At 40.3% G+C, this 21,376-nt stretch overlaps 1 protein-coding gene across 2 annotated transcripts in view; it reads right to left on the reverse strand.

The window, feature by feature from the left end:
• The window catches only part of LRCH4 (leucine rich repeats and calponin homology domain containing 4), a 1,419,989-nt gene that overhangs the window by 305,524 nt on the left and 1,093,089 nt on the right, over nucleotides 1–21,376 (reverse strand). For both annotated transcript variants that reach the window (XM_044077349.1, XM_044077347.1), the window contains exon 12: nucleotides 11,535–11,600. In XM_044077349.1, the coding sequence (XP_043933284.1) occupies nucleotides 11,535–11,600 (66 nt within the window). The remainder of the gene's footprint in view (nucleotides 1–11,534; nucleotides 11,601–21,376) is intronic.

Genomic DNA, 21,376 nt, shown 5'->3' on the forward strand with positions numbered 1-21,376 from the left:
GCTCATTTTTTTGCCCTGTCCCGCACAAAATGTTTGCTTTTCTGGTAAACCACTAAGGATTACAGTCAGCCAGTAATGACAACCATTAAAGTTTGATACTTCTTACTACCAAGAAAATGCTCACTGGAGTAAAATGTCTTGTTCTATTAACTTTTAAGTCGATTTCAGTAACATTTAAACACTGTCCCAGATTCTGGGCCCCCCAAACCCCTTACTTTTGGCTTTGTCCAGAACCCTTACACAAAGGAGATGAGAATGTGACGCCTGTCCTGAGGTTTAGGACATATGCCACAACAGACTCCTTGTGGGATTCACACTCACCTTCTCACTCATCTCAAATTAAATCTCCTCTCACCCTATGACCATACAGCAAATCAAAGGGTAAAAAACCCGTAAATTCCTGCGGAACCTCTCTGTAAGCAAACAGGTGGAGCAAATATTTGTCCCAATCCCTCTTAAACTGGTCTGCAAACGCTGTAGCATGGACTTGAGTGTAGAGTTTAACTTCTCAACAAGGCCATTAGTCTGGGGATGGTACAGGGTGGTCTTTAGGTGCTTCATCCCACAGTAACTCCATAGACAAGCCAGCAGGTCTGACATGAAAATGGCACCTCTGTCAGTCAGTATTTCTTCTGGGAAAGCTACCTTGCTGAAAATCTCTAACAAAGCATTTGCCACCTTTTCTGCCTTAATGGAGGACAAAGCCACTGACTCAGGGTATCTTTTACCATAATCTACTACCGCTAGGATATACGTTTTCCCTGTGGTGCTTGGGGTACTCAGAGGCCCCACAATATCCATAGCTACCCTCTGAAACAGCTCCTCAATCACAGGCAAAGGCATCAAAGGAACTTTCATCTGATCTCCTGCCTTGCCTACCTTTTGGCACTGCTCACAGGTCCTGCAGTACCCTGTCACATCTCTGGAAATTCCAGGCCAACAGAAGTTCTGCATAATACATCTCTTTGTACGTTTTATGCCCATATGACCTGCAAAGGGAATATCATGGGCTATGGCTAGAAGTGCCAGATGGTAGGCTCTAGGTGCTACCAACTGCTGTATTCGCTCACCCTCTAGCCCTCCCTCAGGGGTCCACTATCTATACAGTAACCCTTTGTCCCAGTACACAGATACCCCCTTCCCTTGAAAATCAGGTGCCTCACTAGCTACCTTTTTCAGGCCTTGTAATGTAGGGTCTTAGAGCTGAGCCTGTTTCAACTCTCTCTCTTTGTAACCCTTCCCAGTTCCCCTTCCACAGGAAGTTGGGCATCCTCTGAAAGCAGTGCCTCACTGTCAGCCTGGGTACTACTACTCACCTATACCTTTACAGTCACTCTGTCCAAGGGAACATCAGTCCCAACAAGTGGCTGTGGCTCACCTTCAAGTCTCACTGCTACAGGGTAGCTCCCTCCCTGAAGTAACTACCTCACCAGTCCTGGCTGCAAGTGTGCGGTTGGTCTGGGTTTCTCCCAGGCTACCAGACTCGCATGCTTGTCTCCAAGCCTGACTGCGTGTAACTGCATAAACACATGGTACTGCCTCATCAAAATCCTTCCATATCAGGACATCTGCAGGATGGTAGTTTGGTACCTCTGTTGTCTCAACACAACCTACTATTGGCATTTTGTTGTTCCCACCTACTGGCTCCCTCACCTTTTCTTTCCCACCTTGCCTCCATGGACATCTATATGCCACATGGCCCCATGAGTTCAAAATATTTAACCCTAGGTCATAGATGTGTAACTGGACTAGTGGCTTCCCCTGTTACTGACATAATCTGTTGGGGCTGTCTGAGCTGCCCACCATGGGTTCCCTTAGACCCATGAGCAGCACTGGGTATTCCTTTCCTGTGCAGGGATGCTCTGCTTGCAGGTACATGTCTCCCTTCTTTCCCAACTCATCTGAAGTAGCACATTGTCTATCAGCTAACCAGATCCTCATGTCCTCAGGCAAAGAGCTAACGGCTTGTTCCCTCACCAACAGTCTGTCAGCCCTTCAAAAGTGGTGACCTGACATCCACTCACCCACCTATGAAAATAAGTGCTTAGTTCAGCAACATACAGACCACTTCGTAAAGGGGGTGGAACTGCCTTACTGTACAAGTCCAACTTAACTGTACGTCAATTACCAAACTCCTACCCCTCCCCCAATAACTGGGACATACTTATCTCACAACTTCAACTTCACCCTAAAAAGGTCATCACCACAATTGTGATCTTTATTCCACCTGGTAATACACCTGCTAGCCTTGAAGACTTCCTATTCTCATGTTCTTCCACATACTCACAAGAAGCCCTTATTCTGGGGGACTTCAACCTAGATTGGTTCACCTGTATATCAGAACCACCAAGTAATCTAATAAAGCTCCATGGCTACCAGCAGCTAGTTCAAATTCCAACTAGATGCGATAAAACATCTAAAAGGGAATCCATCCTTGACTGAGTCCTAACAATCCCACATTGTACCCCCACACAGGCAGTCTCCCAAATACCTTAAGTGACCACAACATAATATAACTTATACGTAGTACAAGAAGCATATGCAAAACCACTAACTATATATCCACTAGAAATACAAACAAATTCTCTCCTGCGGTCCTCAACACTTTACTCTGTAACTGTGACTGGACCCCCCTAAAAACCCTCCCACTTGACTAGGCTGTAGCATATGTCAACAAATCATTTCTACAACACCTAGACACTGTTGCTCCACTACACAAAATCAAGGTTAGAACCTCTACAACCCCCTGGCATAGTATAGAAACCAAACAAATCCTCAAGTCCAGAGACACTGCCTGGCTTTACTATAAAAAAAAAACAAAGAAACACAAAGCCTAAGTACCAAGAACTGCGCAACCGTGCAAACAAATGCAATAGGCTGGATATAAAATCCTACTGCACGACATTACAAACTACCAACACAACCCCCAAAAATTTTGTAAAAATGTAAACCAGCTACTAAAACCCACCCAAAATGCTACCCCCCAAACCAACCACCCCTGACTCTAAAGTTCCCATCGAAACACAATTCAACTCCCACTTTATGAACTCAATTCTATCCTTAGTATCACAGGACAGTTCCTACCTCACTACCCCCCCCCCCCCAACACACAGCACTAATACAAGCTTTACCCTCAAAACAGTTTCCACCACTTCAATCAAAAGCATGCTCTCCAAGCTAAAAACCACATCAACAGCAGCCGACCTACTCCCAAGCTATTTCTTGAAACTCACAGCAGAGACTATTGCTATCCCAAATCTCCACCCTCATAAACAGATCAGTTGTTGAAAACTTTGTGCCCAAACTCTGGGAAATATCCTATGTTATACCCATACATAAAGGTGGGACCTCCACCGAACTTAATAACTACAGACCCATTGCTTTACTCTCCCAACTGGCCAAAATCCTACAAAAATGCATCCATACCCAGGTGCTAAAATATCTCCTAGACAGCAACATCCTGTCACCTACTCAGCATGGTTTCAGACCTGCCCATAGTACCACTACAGCCCTCCTCTGCTTCACAGACACAGTAAATAGTCTCAAAAATGAAGGCCTGCAGGTGTCAACTCTTTTTTTTGAATATGTCCAAAGCACTTGACACAGTCTCGCACCAAATCCCGCTAAACAAACTAAACCAATATCACCTATCAAATTCCACTCTTACCTGGTTTCAAAGCTACTTAACTGACAGGTACCAAGCTATGAAATGGGAAAATTCTCGCTCTCCTCAGCTGTCCATAACTATAGAAGTCCCACAGGGCTCTATTTTAGGACCACTACTATTCACAATCTTCACAAATGACCTCCATACCTCCACACAGCATGCATCTATCATTCAGTATGCAAATGATACTACTTTAATCTGTGCTGCACAAAACATTCCCACCCTCCTGCAAACAACTCAACTAGCATTCTCTGACTTTGAAAACTACCTTACCAAAGCCCAACTTATCCTCAATCCAAAGAAAACTCAGCTTATGATTATAACCAGTTCTAACAAAAACACTGAATAACAGTCCATTCACTGTATACTCCACAAATGCTACTCCAATCGCTCCAGTAGCACAGGCTAAGCTATTGGGAATAACCATAGACTCTCACCTAAAATTTGATCGTCATCTCTCGACTTCACTATTAAAAAAGTACATGCCAAACTGGGGTCATTCTACTGTATCGAACCATTTCTTACCAACAACACAAGATCAGCCATTGCTCGCTCCCAACTTCTATCCATCCTACACTATGCATCTCCCATTCTGACTAATCTCAACAAAACTGAACTAAGCAAAATGTAAGCCTGCTATGACAGAATTGTCCACATTGCTGCAAATTGCTCATATAGAACTCATCATTGTACTGCTTTGAGACAGCTCCACTGGCTTGAACTGCCCAACCTCCTAACCTACAATCAGCTCAGCCTCTGTCATTATATCTATTACCTCCCTAATAAGTGTCCTGCCCTCAAAAACCTAGTACATCACTCAGCCAAAAGGCCTCTTAAACCATCAAGCAAACTACTACTAGAAGTCACCAACAGCTATAATAGCTTTGGAGACGCACTATATAGTAGTTCAGTGGCTAAAAAAATGGAACTCTCTCCCCACTGGCATAAAAAACACATTGTCCAAAGCCTCCTTTAAAAACCTCATTAGGCAACATCTCAAGCAAAGTTGGCAGTGCCATGATTGCTCTCCAGGCTAGTGAAAGCGGATAAGGTATACATACTAAACCTAGAGTACTTGATAATAGTTTTCACACTTACTCACAAACACTGACTAATCTACAATGTATGTACTGTACCTGTGTACTATGTATGTACTCTACCTATGTTCCAAATTTCAGCTGTACACCACAAATCTATTACCTTTATTTTTAAATTAATATTTTCGTTTGTTCTCTCCACTGTAATTGTTGATGTGCTGCATACCACTGTAAAAACATGTCTATTGTAATTTGTGTGTAAACTGATAACGTCTAAATATCTAAATGTATCTGTAATTTTTCTTTGTGGAGCTTTTCTCCCCAGGCCACTGCTGAAAAAGGGCCTTTTCGGCTCAGACAGACATCCCCAGTTAACAAATGTAAAATAAATAAAATATTCAAGACACACTTTCACCTGCCTTGCGTCTATGCTCATGAAACTTTTTCCTATAGGCTTCAGGTGTTAGCTTAAAAATTCTAGCAAACAATTCTTTACATTATAGTTTAAAAAGTCATTGTCAGACAGGTTGGACAAAATAGTTACAGCTTTACCATGGAGTAAGGGGGTCAGGAACTGTACCCAGAGCCTTTGGTCAACATCATACTCTTTACATACCCTCTCAAACATATGAATGAAACTATCAAAATTATCCTCTATTGTACACTGTGGAAGAAATGTACTGACCTGTGTTGTTCTGGGGTTCGGTTACTCCGTTCCCCATTACCTCCATGACTCTGGCGATAGTCAGCATCTCCTTTTTATGTTGCCTCTGCCTCTCCTTCTCCTCAGCTTCCAGGTGTAGCAGTTTCTCATTCTTCTCAGCCTGCAGACTTCAAAGTTTCTCATTTTCCTCAGTCTCTAGACGCCTCAGTCTCTCTGCTGCTTCTATTTCCAAACGCTTGGCCTCCAACTCAAGTCTCTAACTCCAGATGAATTTTTAAGTCCTCTGTAGAAAGGCTGAGCTGTCCATTCTCTGAGTGTTGTACATTTTCACGGCCAGTCTGATCATCCTCCTGACTGCTATTCTCTGATGCAGCTATGACCAAAGCTGCAATCATGTCTGCTTTAGTCAGGTTTCCATGCACCAGTCCTTTAGCCTGGCACATCTCAGCCAAATGGCTCCTTGCCAGCTTGCCATACGCCTCTGCTGACATGCTTGCCTGCTCCCTCTGACTAGCTAAGCTAACAAAAGAAATAAAACAATTGTGATCTGAACTCTGAATGTTCACTGCAAGACTGACAGAGTACAAAAACACCTTCAGTGATCAATGTACACAAGCTACAGGAATTCAATGTCCACACCACTGCAAGCCAATTAATATGTGATGTAGCTAACTCATTACTATCAAACAATTAATACTTGATGTGGATATCCCACCACTGCCAAACAATTAATATGTGACGCCCGTGCACTGGCCCAGTAATCAAGGAGCCTCAATCCTCACCACTAGCACCAGTGAGAGGCTTCCACAATGGGAGGATAACAAGTACACACACAGTGAAGTACAATTTCCCTTAAGAGCACACAGAGATTACAGTCAGTCTGGGGCTGGTTTCTCCCTTTCTCTCCAAATTCCCAATAAGCCTCCCCACTGGCACAGCTATAGGGTTCAGATCTCAGCTGAGTGGTCAAGCCAAAACCTCCAGCACCTTCTCTGTCCAACCAGTGCTCAGTGACCCTGCCCAAGTAGCTGACATGCATACACTTTGAGATTTGATTTGTATGCAAACACACAGACACTCCTTGGGAAGGCTGGCACAGGTTCTCCAGCTATGCCCCCTTCTTTCCAGACTATACCGTAGTACCACCTGCCGCCAACCACCCTTATCAGCTACTATAAAGGCCCTTAAAAAAGGGTGTCCAGTTTTACTGTGCAATGTTATTAATATCCAAATAGCAAGTGTGACAAACAGCAAGGCTATTAGAGTGGCTTATACAGTATCAACAAATACATGCAAGTAAGCTAAGAGCTTAAATTATCTCTGAATAAAATAGCCACAGTTAAAAGGTTTAAAAATATTTAATAACAAAAACACAAGACAATACTCATCAATTCAACACAATGACATTAGAGAGTTCAGAAATCACAGGAAATACTTTAAAACAACATTGTAGGATAGTCTCACATAAACACAGAAAACAGCTAGATTAATCTCTTACTACTTCTATCTATCTCTAAGAGAAATCACTTATCTTACTTGCAGAGAAAGCAAAGTGCTGGTGAGTTGATGCGTTCAGGTTCAGACACAAATACAAAATGCCATTCTTACTTTCTGAGATAGCCCTTCAATTGATGATACACATTACCGCCGGCAGCGCCGAGTCATTTCAGACTACATCATTCTTGTTACTTTTGCTTAAGTTTTCCAGGCTCATAGAATTTAACATTTCTTTTTGATCTGCACCTGACAGGATGCCACAGCAATAAGACACTTTACATGTGAAACACAGTAATTATCTGTGTCTTAGGGCAATAGAAAGAATTTACTAACCCAGCCATCCTATCTCCTAGCTTGAGATCACACACAATCGTAAATTATTTACTTAGCTTTCTTCCAGGGTGCACTGTGGTTACATTTTTGAAACTTAGCACATGACACATTTTTCTTACATGTGTGAAACTAGCCTGTGGATCATATTAATATTTACAATAACACTGAATTATTTACAAAATTCTATCTGGCTGGGCTGGCAGCCCCTCAGTTTTTCACAGAGAGGTATGCCCCAAGGAAGGCAAATTGAATGTGGTCTCTGCACATTTATCTCCATGTGTGAAAGAAAGATCAGTCATGTTAGAACTACTCTAATGTTCTAAAACTACGTAAAAGCTAGAAATCTATTAAGTATGTAAGGACTGTAAGAAAAGAAATACAGGTTACAAAATACACAGTACGCAGCATCAACCATGGTAGTCAGAAAGTAACCTTTTAGATACAAGGAAAACCAGAAAGGGAAGCCACAAGACACAAACAGCAAAATTTAGTAACTAGTCATTCTGAATGGTATACAGGAAGTGAAATGGTTAATACAGTTTCAGGCAAGCTTAAGGCTACAGGAAAGGACTCGTAAGATAAAAATAAAGTGTGGAAACACATCCAGAAATAATGAAGGAACACAAAATATGTGCAAGTTACTAAGGAGAAAATATGCAGTCAAAGGATGGCAAAAAAATACATACTTTTTTTTTTTTTTAAACTCACAACACAGAAAAAACGGATGTAACGTAATTTTAAATCTGACTTTGGAACATGATTATTGCATATCGCAGCTTTCTGTATATTCCAAAAAGCCAAAATGCCAATACTGTGGGAGACAGAGAACAGTATGGCATCTCAAAGTAAAAGTTTTGACACTGCACTATGGCATAATTCTAGGACTTACTCATATGCGACACCATGGTCTCATTCTAGGACTGACTCATGCGATACTATTGTCTCATTCTAGGACCGACTTACATGTGACACTATGGTCTCACTCTAGGATCAACTCACATGTGACACAATTCTAGGACTGACTCGCACATGACACTATGGTATAATTCTAGGACAACTCACACGACACTATGGCACAATTCTAGAATCGACTCACATGTGACACTATGGTACAATTCTATGACCAACTTACACATGACACTATGGCACAATTCTAGGACTGACTCATATGTGACACTATGGTATAATTCTAAGACTGACTCATATGTGACACTATGGTAGAGTTCTAGGACTGACTCACACATAACACCAGAGGATGGTGGGTGAAATTGGAAACATGGAGTATGACACGTTAGCAAAGATGGACAGGTAACTACAGACCCAGGCAAAGCATAAGAGCCATTGAGAGGATGTAGGGCAAAAAAAGAGTAATCAGGAAGAAAGCCATCACACCCAGTAATGAGGCCAGTCTTTTTCAGCACATCTGTGTCCAGCAAAGTTAGAAGAGGAAAAGCAGTCTGACAGTTACTTGAAAACAGGTGCAATAGAATAATTACAAATGGGGAAGGGGTGTGTCAGCATTTAAACAGCACAGCTGTTATGATGGGTAGACAGGATTTAATGGGGTTCCTATCGCGTGATTGAAAATTGTAAACGGCGAATGCGTATTGAGCAAACCCGCTTGGTTGAAACGTCGCGCGCGTAACATGGAAATCGCTGTAGGGAATATTTTTCCCTTTACTTCAATGCAGTGCGATCTCGGAGTAGGAATATTTAAGTAGCGGGGGTGTGTGGGGAGCAGGGGGGGCTTGCCTCCCTGCCTACAGCATTTAGGTAAGTATAGTTTTTTATTTTTATTTTTTTATTATATTTTCGAAATTTCAAACATCGCTCATATGGTGTCGACCATATGGTGTTCGATGTTTGAAACTTTCAAAAACATAACATAGACCCGATTTAATGTAGGGGAGTGACAACCTAAGCATTTTTAGGGAGAAGATCTAGGAATAAATATAGCTACAGTGGACCTAGACAGGACTAATGTTGGGTGGGGATCAAGAAGCAAAATTAAACTACATAGTCAATAAGTGACAACAGAGGAAGAAGATGTATAGTCCCCACTGTTACAGGGCACTAGCAAATTCAGACACAGTATCAATACTATGCACCACTCTACAGACCTTACAGAGATGCAGATTGTCAAGGTCTGTGGACAGTGTACACAGCAAGTCTACAAAGATGAACAAGAGACACAGGATGGAATATGGAGAAATGTCAGAGAAAGTAAAGTATGTGTGACCTGGAAGACAAAGGGGAAAAAGGGATGACCTTGGAAGTATCTTGCGGGGTAAGGCATGGTAACCTAAGGGGGGGGGGGCAGATGGTAGAGATAACAGTAAAGGTGGCACCCAAAAGATTAAAAATAAATAAATAAATGATTCAAAAGATTCACATTCACTGAAAGGAATTTTTTTCCTCTGTGAGGTGTTGAAACCTGGCATGACTTATAAAAGAAATCGCACAAATGCAGACATATTCAATGTGATAAGAAGGGGCAGTAGCACAGGGGTGGGTACCCCAGTTCTGCACTCAGTACACTAGTTATCTTCTTACAGCTTATTAGTAAATCAGGTTTGTGTACGGATAGCTTCTGTTTACTGCACTAACACAGTTATGAATTAAAGGGGTTTCTTTTCTTCACAGATACATGGCACATTTCCAATAGCGGCCTCCCACTCCAGCAACTAAGTGTAACCTGTGGATAATTAAATGACCTTCGTGACCTTTGTTCCAACCCTTTAAGCCTCAATATTCAGTGGTGATGATAAAAAAATAACTGTTAATAACAAAAGGTGTGAAACTACAAACACTGTTACTGAGAGCAGGCTATCTCAAAACAACAGTGCACTACCACTTGTGGTTGCATTTGAATAAATGGTGTATACCTCACTCTCTCTCAGCAAGCCATCCACAGTAGTGGAGGAGGAAAGACCTACACTTGTTATATGCCGGATCCTGTCTGTTGAACAGCTCACAAGTTCCAGGCCATCTGTCCTCCAACAATACTCTGCTAAACACAGTGGGAAGGGATATCCTAAAATATCTAATATGCTCTGTACGAACCATTCCTTCTAAAATATTCTGTCTGCTCACTGTTACACATCCACGTTCATCTGTGGTATCTCCAAGTTGCAACAGTGGTGAGGTGATGGCCAGAAATGAGACTGTGTTTCAATGAAAAAGCTCCTCTTTATGTATCTAGGCGTGTGTGCATACATATGTGTGCGTGTCTCTCTGTTTATAAACACGCATACATATACATATAAACACACACACACACACACACACACACACAGATGCATGAATATGGATTGTGTTCTAACAGTCAACATCACGATATTCGACATACAAGTGACTGAAAAAAATAAACTGAAACACAAATCAAATAAAAGCAGAAATCCAAATATATTACACAAAAATGTTATTTTGCAAGGAGAGGGGCAAGTACCCCATCATCCCATACTTGCTGTGACTTAAATATTCCATCATAAAGGATGCCATCAACAACGTGCTCACCAGTCCACAGGACATTAAAGGTAGATGGAAGGAGTATTTCCAGCAGCTTCTGAATGAAGAAAACCCCACAGAAGCTGTACTGCTCCACAAACAGCCTAGGATGAGAGAAGAAGAGATGCCTACCCTAGAAGAATAGCATTAAGGAAAATGTAGTCAGGGAAAGCAGCAGAAATAGATGAGGTCACAGCAGACATGATAAAGATGCTGGGTGAGATAGGGGAGAAATGGCTCCTGCGGGTACTCACAGCAGTGTGGAGAGAAAGGCGTATTCCAGATGACTTGAAAATAAGTATACTTGTGTCAGTGTAGAAGAACAAAGGGGACATCCACAACTGTGGGCAGTACAGAGGCATCAAACTCCTATAACATTGCATGAAAGTTCAGGAGAGTATGACTGACAAATGGATACGAAGAGCAGTAGAAAGTAAGATGGGAGATGAGCAGTTCGGATTCAGATCAGGATGCAGCCCAACTGACCCAATGTTTGCAGTCAGACAGATAGTTGAGAAGAAGCTAGAGATGAGGAAAGAGTCCAACTGGGCATTCCTAGACTTGGAGAAAGCATATGACACGGTCCCAAGAAAGCTGATCTGGGTGGTACTGTGGTGTTGGTTCCACTGTTCAGCAGCTTGTCCTGACACAGGTTATATGATGCTAGCAGTGAAGTAACAAAGTACTAAAACATGAAGCCAAGATGCCACCCAGCCAGCAGTCTGCGAAACTCTGTAGGATCCTACACGTCTGATTCATCACATTCCACAATAACAGAATAAAGCACATAATACGAGAAACAGTGGCAATAACCAGGTTAACTACTCACCTAATGCCACTTGAACTCTGCATCTGGAAAGCGCCTGAGCTATTTCTGTTAAATGGCTTCAGAACACTGAAAAATACATAAAGTAGAAACAGATTACCATGCTGAAATCCTCAATGAAGAAACAGCACATTAAATCAGTCATCTGGGTGTACAAACCTACAACAGTCCCTACTGCTCATGGGCGAAGGGATAAAAGAAATAAGTTATGTACTCACCATAACGTTCCATGTATGTAGTCCATCTCGCCTCACATTCTTACCCATGGGTTCGGAGCCGAATATCGGCTCCGACTCGGCCAACCTTTTCTAGCTCGAAGTCTTCTATTGGCTGGGCTAAGCAGGTATCCCATGCTGCACTGCTCCATATCCCCAGATCTAGTTTGCTGCGAACACTCATTCATACCCCATGCATAACAACATCCAGGTAAAGAAGAATAAGCCAACGGTGAAGGGAACTCTGTAAATCAGACCTAACCTCCAGATCCTCCAGGAAGGGGGGAGGTGGGAGGGTAAGTAAGAATGTGAGGTGAGATGGACTACATACATCGAACGTTATGGTGAATACATAACTTCTTGATGTTATGTAGTCCAATCTCGCCTACATTCTTACCCGTGGGACAGTGTTCCTAGCACCTACATCCTGGGAGGCTCACTGGAAGACACTCCTGAGTACTGTGGAACCAAAGGAAGACCTGCCCCTAGATACCACGTCCAACTTGTAATGAGTAACAAATGTGTGAGGAGAAGCCCAAGTAAGCTGCCGCACAAATATCATCCATAGACAATCTGGCTTGATAGGCTGTAGATGTAGATACAGCCCGAGCAGAGAGAGCCTTGACTGGAAACAGGAGGTCTTTCTCTCCTGCGGAATAAGCGAAAGAGATGCAACTGGAAATCCAGCTGGATAGGGTGACTTTGGAGACAGGGGACCCAATTTTGTTTTCCGAAAAGGAGACAAATAGTTGATCAGATTTTCGGAGTTCTTTAGTTCGGTGCAGATAGAAACGTAACTGTCTGTGCACATCCAATTGATGAAATTTAAATGTTGCCTTGTTTGAAAAATGGGGAAAAAATACTGGCAACTCAATACATTGATTAAGATTAGATATGGACGCCACTTTAGGAAGAAAGGAAGGGTTTCGTCTAAGAGAAACCCTGTCCTTATGAAAGATCAAGTATGGAGGTTTGACAGAAAGGGCTTGAATTTCTGAAACTCACCTGGCTGAAGTGATAGCTATTAAAAAGGCAGTTTTCCAGGTCAAGAAGTTTAAGTCGCAGGTAGCTGCAGGCTCGAAGGGTGGTGAAGTAAGGACTTGCAGGACAAAATTTAGATCCCAGGGCATGATAGGTTCTGAGACCGGAGGACGGAGTAATAGAGTGCCCTACAGGAAAGCCTTTCAGAGTCTGTGAGCCACCAGACTAGGCTCATTAGCAACATGAAAGTTAGAAATGGCTGCCAATTGAACTTCATTGGTAGCTGACGCTGAGCCCTGATGGAAAAGCATAGACAAAAACTCCAAGACTGACGCAATTGGGGCTGTGTAAGGGTCAATTCCTTGGGTATGAGCCCAAATAGAAAACCTCTTCTATTTGCTAGAATAAATCTTCCTAGTAGAGGGCTTATGAGAGGAAGATAAAATATGAACTACCTCAGGTGAAAAGTGATGAAGCCTAACTAACAACAGAAGTGGAGTAGCCAGGCTGTCAACCGGAGGGTCCGCAGAGAGGTGTGGAACTGTCCCGACGTGCGTCAGTAAATCTGGTTGTGGGTCCAGAATCCAAGGTGTGTCCAGAATGTAGGGGTGGAGAAAGGGGAACCAGACTTGACGAGGCCAGTGTAGAGCAATCAGAATCATTCTGCTTCCCAAGGTTTGCGCTTTCTGAATCACTTTTGATAGCAAGGGAAAAGGAGGGAAAGCATAAAGCAGACCGGAGGGCCAATCGTGAACTAGAGCGTCCCTGGGTGACTCCCTCTGTGGGGGGATCAGCGTGAAGTAGCTGCTGCATTTGGCATTGAGGGGGCTGGCAAAAAGGTCGCAGCAAGGCTGACCCCATCTGCTGAAGATTCGTTCTGCAACTAGACAATTCAGGGACCACTCGTAAGGCATCAGAATAGCTCTGTTTAACCTGTCCGCTAACACGCTGGACTTCCCTGGAATGTGCATTGCCACCGGAAACCGGTGGGAAGATGCTGCCCACTTAAGATGAAAATTGCCAGCATCAAGTTCAGTATAAAGCATCAAAAAAACATCCAAAGGCTGATGTACAAAGTATATAAACTTTTAATAATAAACACCCAGACCGGTTTCAGCCAGCAGGCTTTCCTCAGTGGGATAAAAACACATTAACTGTAAAGTGACACACACACATATATAGTATGAGTCATCCAATAGGATTCTTCCCAATGTGTTCTTCCCACATTCAAATTGTTTCCTATATGAGACACAGAGAAAATAAAAAGTTATACAATAAAAAAAAATAACACATGATAAGAGAGAAACACATAAGTTTATAAATGATCATTCAAACCTGGTGAGAACAAAGCTCCCAGTTTAATGATCCAATACTTCTCTTTTTTAGTGAGAATACAATGCCATCTCTGTTTGTTGGATCTGTCCCTAAGGATTCTGTCAATGATGGTAAACTGGAAGCTGGCTGAATTAAGTTGTGTACTGTGTCGAAATAAGGCATTGATCTCCCTCTTAGTTCGTATGTCACTGCGATGTTCAAACATATGTAATCGAAGTGGTCGTGAAGTCTGTCCAACATAGAACGAACCACATGTGCATGTATAGCAAGGTATACCACCCAATCACTGTTACAATTGCCAAAAAATTTGATATCAAATATTCTGTCGGTATTTTTACTAGTAAAATGTTTTGATCTGAAAATGAAAGGACATGATGAACAATGACCACAATGGTATGTACCCCATAGTTTGTCACCTGTCATGGTTAATTGGTGGTGTATTGCTCCGGCTGAACTGATCCTTTTGTAATGTGAAAAAAATGATCCCAATGTCCTACCCCTTCTATATCCATACCTGCATAAATCACCAATCCACAGTTTGAACTCCTCATTGGCAGTGAGAATATTCCAATGCTTGGATATATCATTCCTCATAAGGTTAATGTTACTTCCAAATGTGGTGATGAACCGGATAGGTTCATCCTGTTCAGTGTGAACCTTGTCAGAATACTGTAGAAGGGAGGTTCTGGTGGAATTAAGAGCAACTTGTTGAGCACCCCGGATGTCAAGCTCCTGGTAGCCCCTGGCTCTGAATCTGTTAGCTAAATCTTGTTGAGATGCATCATAGTCATTATCTGAGGAACAGATTCTACGAATCCTGAGAAACTGAGACTTGGGTATGTTTCGGATGTTGTGGTTAGGATGCATACTAGTTGCATGTAATAGACTGTTATACTGGGGGTACTTACGAAATGTTTTACTAAGTAAAGTGTCATCAGAATTCCTGGTTATAGTTACATCCAGGAAATTGATTTCATTTTTATCATAAGTAGATGAAAACTCAATACCCCATTTGTTATGATTGAGATATTGGACAAATTCTGATAAATATTGTTCATCAGAACGCCAAACCAACCAACAATCATCTAAATATCAACGCCATATGTCCAGTTCATCTAGATGCAAATTGTGTGACGTGTCATAAATAAGTTGTTCCTCAACATATCCCATAAATAGGTCTGCCTATATGGGGGCAAAAGATGCCCCCATTGCAGTGCCCTTAAGCTGCCAATAACATTCTCCTTGAAAATAGAAAACATTTTTGTTGAGAACATGTTCAGCCATGCAGACCAGGAGTGTGTTGAAACCTACTGGATATAGTTGTGATTTGTACAACCAAAATTTAAGGGCTTACAATCCAGCCCAATGTGGAATGTTTGTATATAGAGCCTTGACATCCAGGGTGCAAAGTAACCAATCTGGTTCCAGTTGATTCTCAGCAACGATTTGCAAAAATTGTGCGGTATCTTGTATTCTGGCATGAATTAAGCCCAATAATGGTTTGAGATATAACGTAAGGAACTCTGATAATGGTTCTGTTAGGGATCCCATGCCAGATACAATCGGTCTTCCAGGGGGTTTATTAAGACATTTGTGTATCTTGGGTAACAGATAAAGTGTTTGTTCCTGTGGATCCTGCACCGTAAGATGTGCCTTTACTGTGTCAGATATGATACCTTCAGAGACTGCTAAATCCAAAAAGTTGTCAATTTCTTGTTTGAAATTAAGGGTGGGGTCAATGGGCATCTTCATGTAGTGGAAAGGGTTGGAAAGTTGTCCATTTCCCTCCCCCAGATAATAATCCATATCCATGATGACTACCGCTCCACCCTTGTCGGCCTGTGAAATGCCAATGTTTGTGTTGTCCCTGAGTTGCTGCAATGCTAGTTGTTCAGTATTGGTTAAATTGTGTTTCAAGGGTGAAAATTGATCCAACTTGAAATGTATGTCTCTAAGAACTGCTTGTTGAAAGACTGCTACATTTCGATTCATAGGTGGTACAAAATTAGATTTGTGAAATTTAAATTCGTTGGATCTTTGAGAGTCAGTTTTAGAACCAAAAAATAGCTTGAGATTGATCCTGCGACAAAAATCATTGATGTCATTCACTATACAGACTCATCAACAAAAATCCCTGGGACAAAATTCAAAACTTTATTTAAAAGTTTCTTTTGATCTTCAGTTAAAGTCGTTTGAGAGATATTCAATATATTGCCATCTATTGTCTCATAAGTGTTTGAATGAGGCCCTCGATTGACTCTATTTCTGTATTTCCTATGTTTTCTCCCACTCCTCCTCCTGATATGTTTAATGGGTGGACCTGGCTTTTAGCTTTTTTAGGAACTGGGGATTCTCCAGTGTTAGTCCCTGCAGTGTCTGTAGTGGAGGAATCATCAGCTGATGTACTACTGTATGTGTGCAACCCTTTCAATATAGATCTGGGTCTCTTTTTGAAATTCCTGCCAGGATTCTGTCTCGTATCTATAAATCTAACATTTTTGTTGGTATCAAAGGGTCGTCCCCTCTGATAGTCAGTTAAATCCCTAGTAAATTTCTTTATTTTTTTATCCTTTGTCTGTTTTTCAAAAACTAACAATTCTTTTGACAACTTATTGAGACATATGGAAAATTGCGAATGTCCCTCATAGATTTTTAATTCACTACACAGGTCACCAACCTCCTTAATGTTTGTCTCAATAGTAAGTTCATAATATGAACTCAATATCCGGACAAAGTTCATGGATGCCTGTTGTTGGGCTAGATACCATTCTTTGGACAGTGTTTCATCAATTTTGCTTACAAGTGGGTGAGTTTTAATTCTCAAACCCCAGGGGTTATTTCCTTGTTCGAATAAGCTTTAAAAAGCCTCAAATGCCAAATATTGGATCTCAAACTTTTCATGCTTTTACCAAGTTTCTGAAAAGCACTGTTACAGCCGTCAACTGGATCTATAGATTGTGGAATACCATTCTCATCTGGTATACCAAAAACACCAATATCATTTTTATCGGCACAAAGCCCTTGAAGAATTTTTTCAAGATCCATGACAATAAGCTGTGAGTAGGTGGGTTTGAATAGACCAATCAAAAATAGTATTATAAGTTGTCAGAAGAACTGGTCAACAATTTTTATGTATTCAATCTGGGAAAACAACTACTTATCAGAGGGGCGATCCCTATGTCCACCAAAAGGTAGTGACAATATGAAATTCTCAATGTTCATAAAAATGAACTATATTGGGGAACTTAACTACAGTTAGAATCCTGATAGGAAACAATATCAATGTAGTTGTATATTGTGCTGTAAATTGTTAATATAGTAACCCATAAGGCTACAAAATAGGGCCTTGTGTGTACTGAAGCCCTCTAAAAATATGATGGTCAATAATGTATTTAAAACAATAATCCAGTTATAGTAACTTGGGCCTGTAAACATAAGTCACACTAATAGAATGTTACAATATAACAATGACTATATCACCATTGTTATGTTCAACCTATAAAAGTTATATGCAGAACAAATAGAGATAGAAATGAATAGATTTCAGAACAACCATCAAGATTCAAAAACCTGTATGGCTAGTCTGCCAATTAGTTGGTCCCAGCTTGATAAAAAAGTATATTCTAATAATGAACACATACAACTTGAAACTATACAGCGTAAAGTTTGTACATGTTAAATCCCCTTGTAATATGTAAAATGCATTTATATCATTCCACATTAATATGTAGCATGTTATTAAAGGGATAATTTATAACCGTGATGATTGTAACATCCTTGATTAGTCAGATAACTGACAGTCATCCTACTAAAAAACAAAGAAAAAAATATCTGTGCTTTCTTTAAAGACAATTCTGTGAGAATATTGAGCCCAGTTCCATACAACAGTATCCTTGATTTCCACCATAAATCACACTGCATAAAGTAGGCACATACAGTTCCAGTTAGAAACAATACAGTGACATGTTAAGTCCCTGTAAAGTATATAAATGCATTGATATCATACCACAATAATAAAATAATGAATTGTGATAATGAGCATTATAATTTGCCATAAGAAAAAACAAAAAAAATTATAAATGCTTCCTTAAATAAATACTATGGTATTGTAACACCCAGTTCCATGTAACAATTTCCCTGGAGTATAACATAAACAGCAACTGTAATACAGTTTATGCAGACAGTGGATCAGCTACAAAAATGTCCAAATTTAGTGATGAACAAATGAAAAAATGTCAAAAATAAGTTCATCCAAACCAACGAGCTCAAATGCTGCTGTAAGAAAGTTTGTGGTTCCTTAGTTGGGTAGAATAGAAATGGATTCCGTTGTTAGTTTGGCCAACCAAGATGTATATTTGGTCAATGTAGTCACACAGATGTATAAAAAGCTGGCAAGAAGACTTCAGGATAAGACTATTATAGTCCCGAATGCTATAAAACTAAATTCTGTATCAGCATATGAACATAATGTCCCCTTCCATTCCTGTATTGGTGTGGATGTTATCGAAGCATACAAGTGTGATTACACCATATAAAAAGAGTTTCCAACAGTCCGTTCTCGCAAAATAGTTCCGTTTTGATTTTTACTTAGACCACACTGAATATTGTTAAGAAACCAAACGTATATCCAAATCGACTGACCATCATTAGCATACAGGAGTAGACACCATGTGGTTGTTATTCCAAATGAACCAGCATGAAACGGCTCATAATAAATGAAAATAACAAAACAGCCCAAAAAAATTTGCTGCTACACTTGTGAAACTTGTTTAGGCGAAAGGAGACCAAATAAAGAGATTCAGTATGCAAAAAAACTCCAAAAAAGAGTTGAATAAACAAAAAAAATAAAATAGAACAGTACCTTGTGTTTGAAAATCAAGATGGCATCCATTTTAAACACAGCATAAGCAATTCTGTTGTGATAATTCCCAGCCAAATCCTGTTTAGCTTGATTCATACAAAGTTGTAGTAAAAAGATATAAAAAACAGTGGATAACTCACTAAAACTGCTGAAAAACGCAATCCAGGGAAACCTGGAATAATCCTGAGTAAAAGTCCACGGCAGAGAAAATGAAATTGAGCCCAAGAAGAGATACTCTGCAAGTAAGACCCAAATGCAAGGCAGAAAACAATAAATTGCCAGCATCAAGTTCAGTATAAAGCATCAAAAAAACATCCAAAGGCTGATGTATAAAGTATATAAACTTTTAATAATAAATACCCAGACCGGTTTCAGCCAGCAGGCTTTCCTCAGTGGGATAAAAAAGCATTAACTGAAATAAAGAAAGCACAGATACTTTTTTCTTTGTTTCTTAATAGGATGACTGTCAGTTATCTGACTAATCAAGAATGTTACACAATCATCACAGTTATAAATTATCCCTTTAATAACATGCTACATATTAATGTGGAATGATATAAATGCATTTTACATATTACAAGGGGATTTAACATGTACAAACTTTACGCTGTACAGTTTCAAGTTGTATGTGTTCATTATTAGAATATACTTTTTTATCAAGCTGGGACCAACTAATTGGCAGACTAGCCAAACTGTGTTTTTGAATCTTGATGGTTGTTCTGAAATCTATTCATTTCTATCTCTATTTGTTCTGCATATAACTTTTATAGGTTGAACATACAATGGTGATATAGTCACTGTTATATTGTAACATTCTATTAGTGTGACTTATGTTTACAGGCCCAAGTTACTATACCTGGATTATTGTTTTAAATACATTATTGACCATCATATTTTTAGAGGGCTTCAGTACACACAAGGCCCTATTTTGTAGCCTTATGGGTTACTATATTAACAATTTACAGCACAATATACAACTACATTGATATTGTTTCCTATCAGGATTCTAACTGTAGTTAAGTTTATTGTCACTACCTTTTGGTGGACATAGGATCGCCTCTGATAAGTAGTTGTTTTTACATAAAAATTGTTGACCAGTTCTTCTGACAACTTATAATACTATTTTTGATTGGTCTATTCCAACCTACCTACTCACAGCTTATTGTCATGGATCTTGAAAAAATCTTCAAGGGCTTTGTGCCGAAAAATGAGAATGGTATTCCACAATCTATAGATCCAGTTGACAGCTGTAACAGTGCTTTTCAGAAACTTGGTAAAAGCATGAAAAGTTTGAGATCCAATATTTGGCATTTGAGGCTTTTTAAAGCTTATTCGAACAAGGAAATAACCCCTAGAGGTTTGAGAATTAAAACTCAACCACTTGTAAGCAAAATTGATGAAACGCTGTCCAACGAAAGGTATCTAGCCCAACAACAGGCATCCATGAACTTTGACCGGATATTGAGTTCATATTAAGAACGAACTATTGAGACAAACATTAAGGAGGTTGGTGACCTGTGTAGTGAAGTAAAAATCTATGAGGGACATTCGCAATTTTCCATATGTCTCAATAAGTTGTCAAAAGAATTGTTAGTTTTTGAAAAACAGACAAAGGATAAAAAAATAAAGAAATTTAATAGGGATTTAACTGACTATCAGAGGGGACGACCTTTTGATACCACCAAAAATGTTAGATTTATAGATACGAGACAGAATCCTGGCAGGAATTTCAAAAAGAAACTCAGATCTATATTGAAAGGGTCGCACACATACAGTAGTATATCAGCTGATGATTCCTCCACTACAGACAAAGCCAGATCCACCCTTTAAACACATCAGGAGGAGGGGTAGGAGAAAACATAGGAAATACAGAAATAGAGTCAATTGAGGGCCTCATTCAAACATTTATGAGACAATAGATGCCAATATATTGAATATCTCTCAAAGATCCAACAAATGTAACAGTTCTTAGAGACATACATTTCAAGTTGGACCAATTTTCACCCTTGAAACACAATTTAACCAATACTGAACAACTAGCATTGCAGCAACTCAGGGACCACACAAACATTGGCATTACACAGGCCGACAAGGGTGGGAGTGTAGCATCATGGATATCGGATTTATTGTCTGGGGAGGAAATGGACAACTTTCCAACCTTTCCTCTACGAAGATGCTTATTACCACCCCCCAATAAAAAGAAAAGAGCAACTGGATTTAGCAGTCTCTGAAGGTATCATATCTGACACAGTAAAGGCACATCTTACGGTGCAGGATCCACAGACAAACACACTTCATCTTTATACCAAAGATACAGATGTCTTAATAAACCCCTGAACCATTATCAGAGTTCCTTACGTTATTATCTCAAACCATTATTGGGCTTAATTAGCCAGGAATACAGGATACAGAATCAACTGGAACCAGATTGGTTACTTTGCACCCTGGATGTC

Source organism: Protopterus annectens, chromosome 7.part0 (assembly GCF_019279795.1).
Source record: "Protopterus annectens isolate FY-2018-M chromosome 7.part0, PAN1.0, whole genome shotgun sequence".
Taxonomy (NCBI): Eukaryota; Metazoa; Chordata; order Ceratodontiformes; family Protopteridae; genus Protopterus; species Protopterus annectens.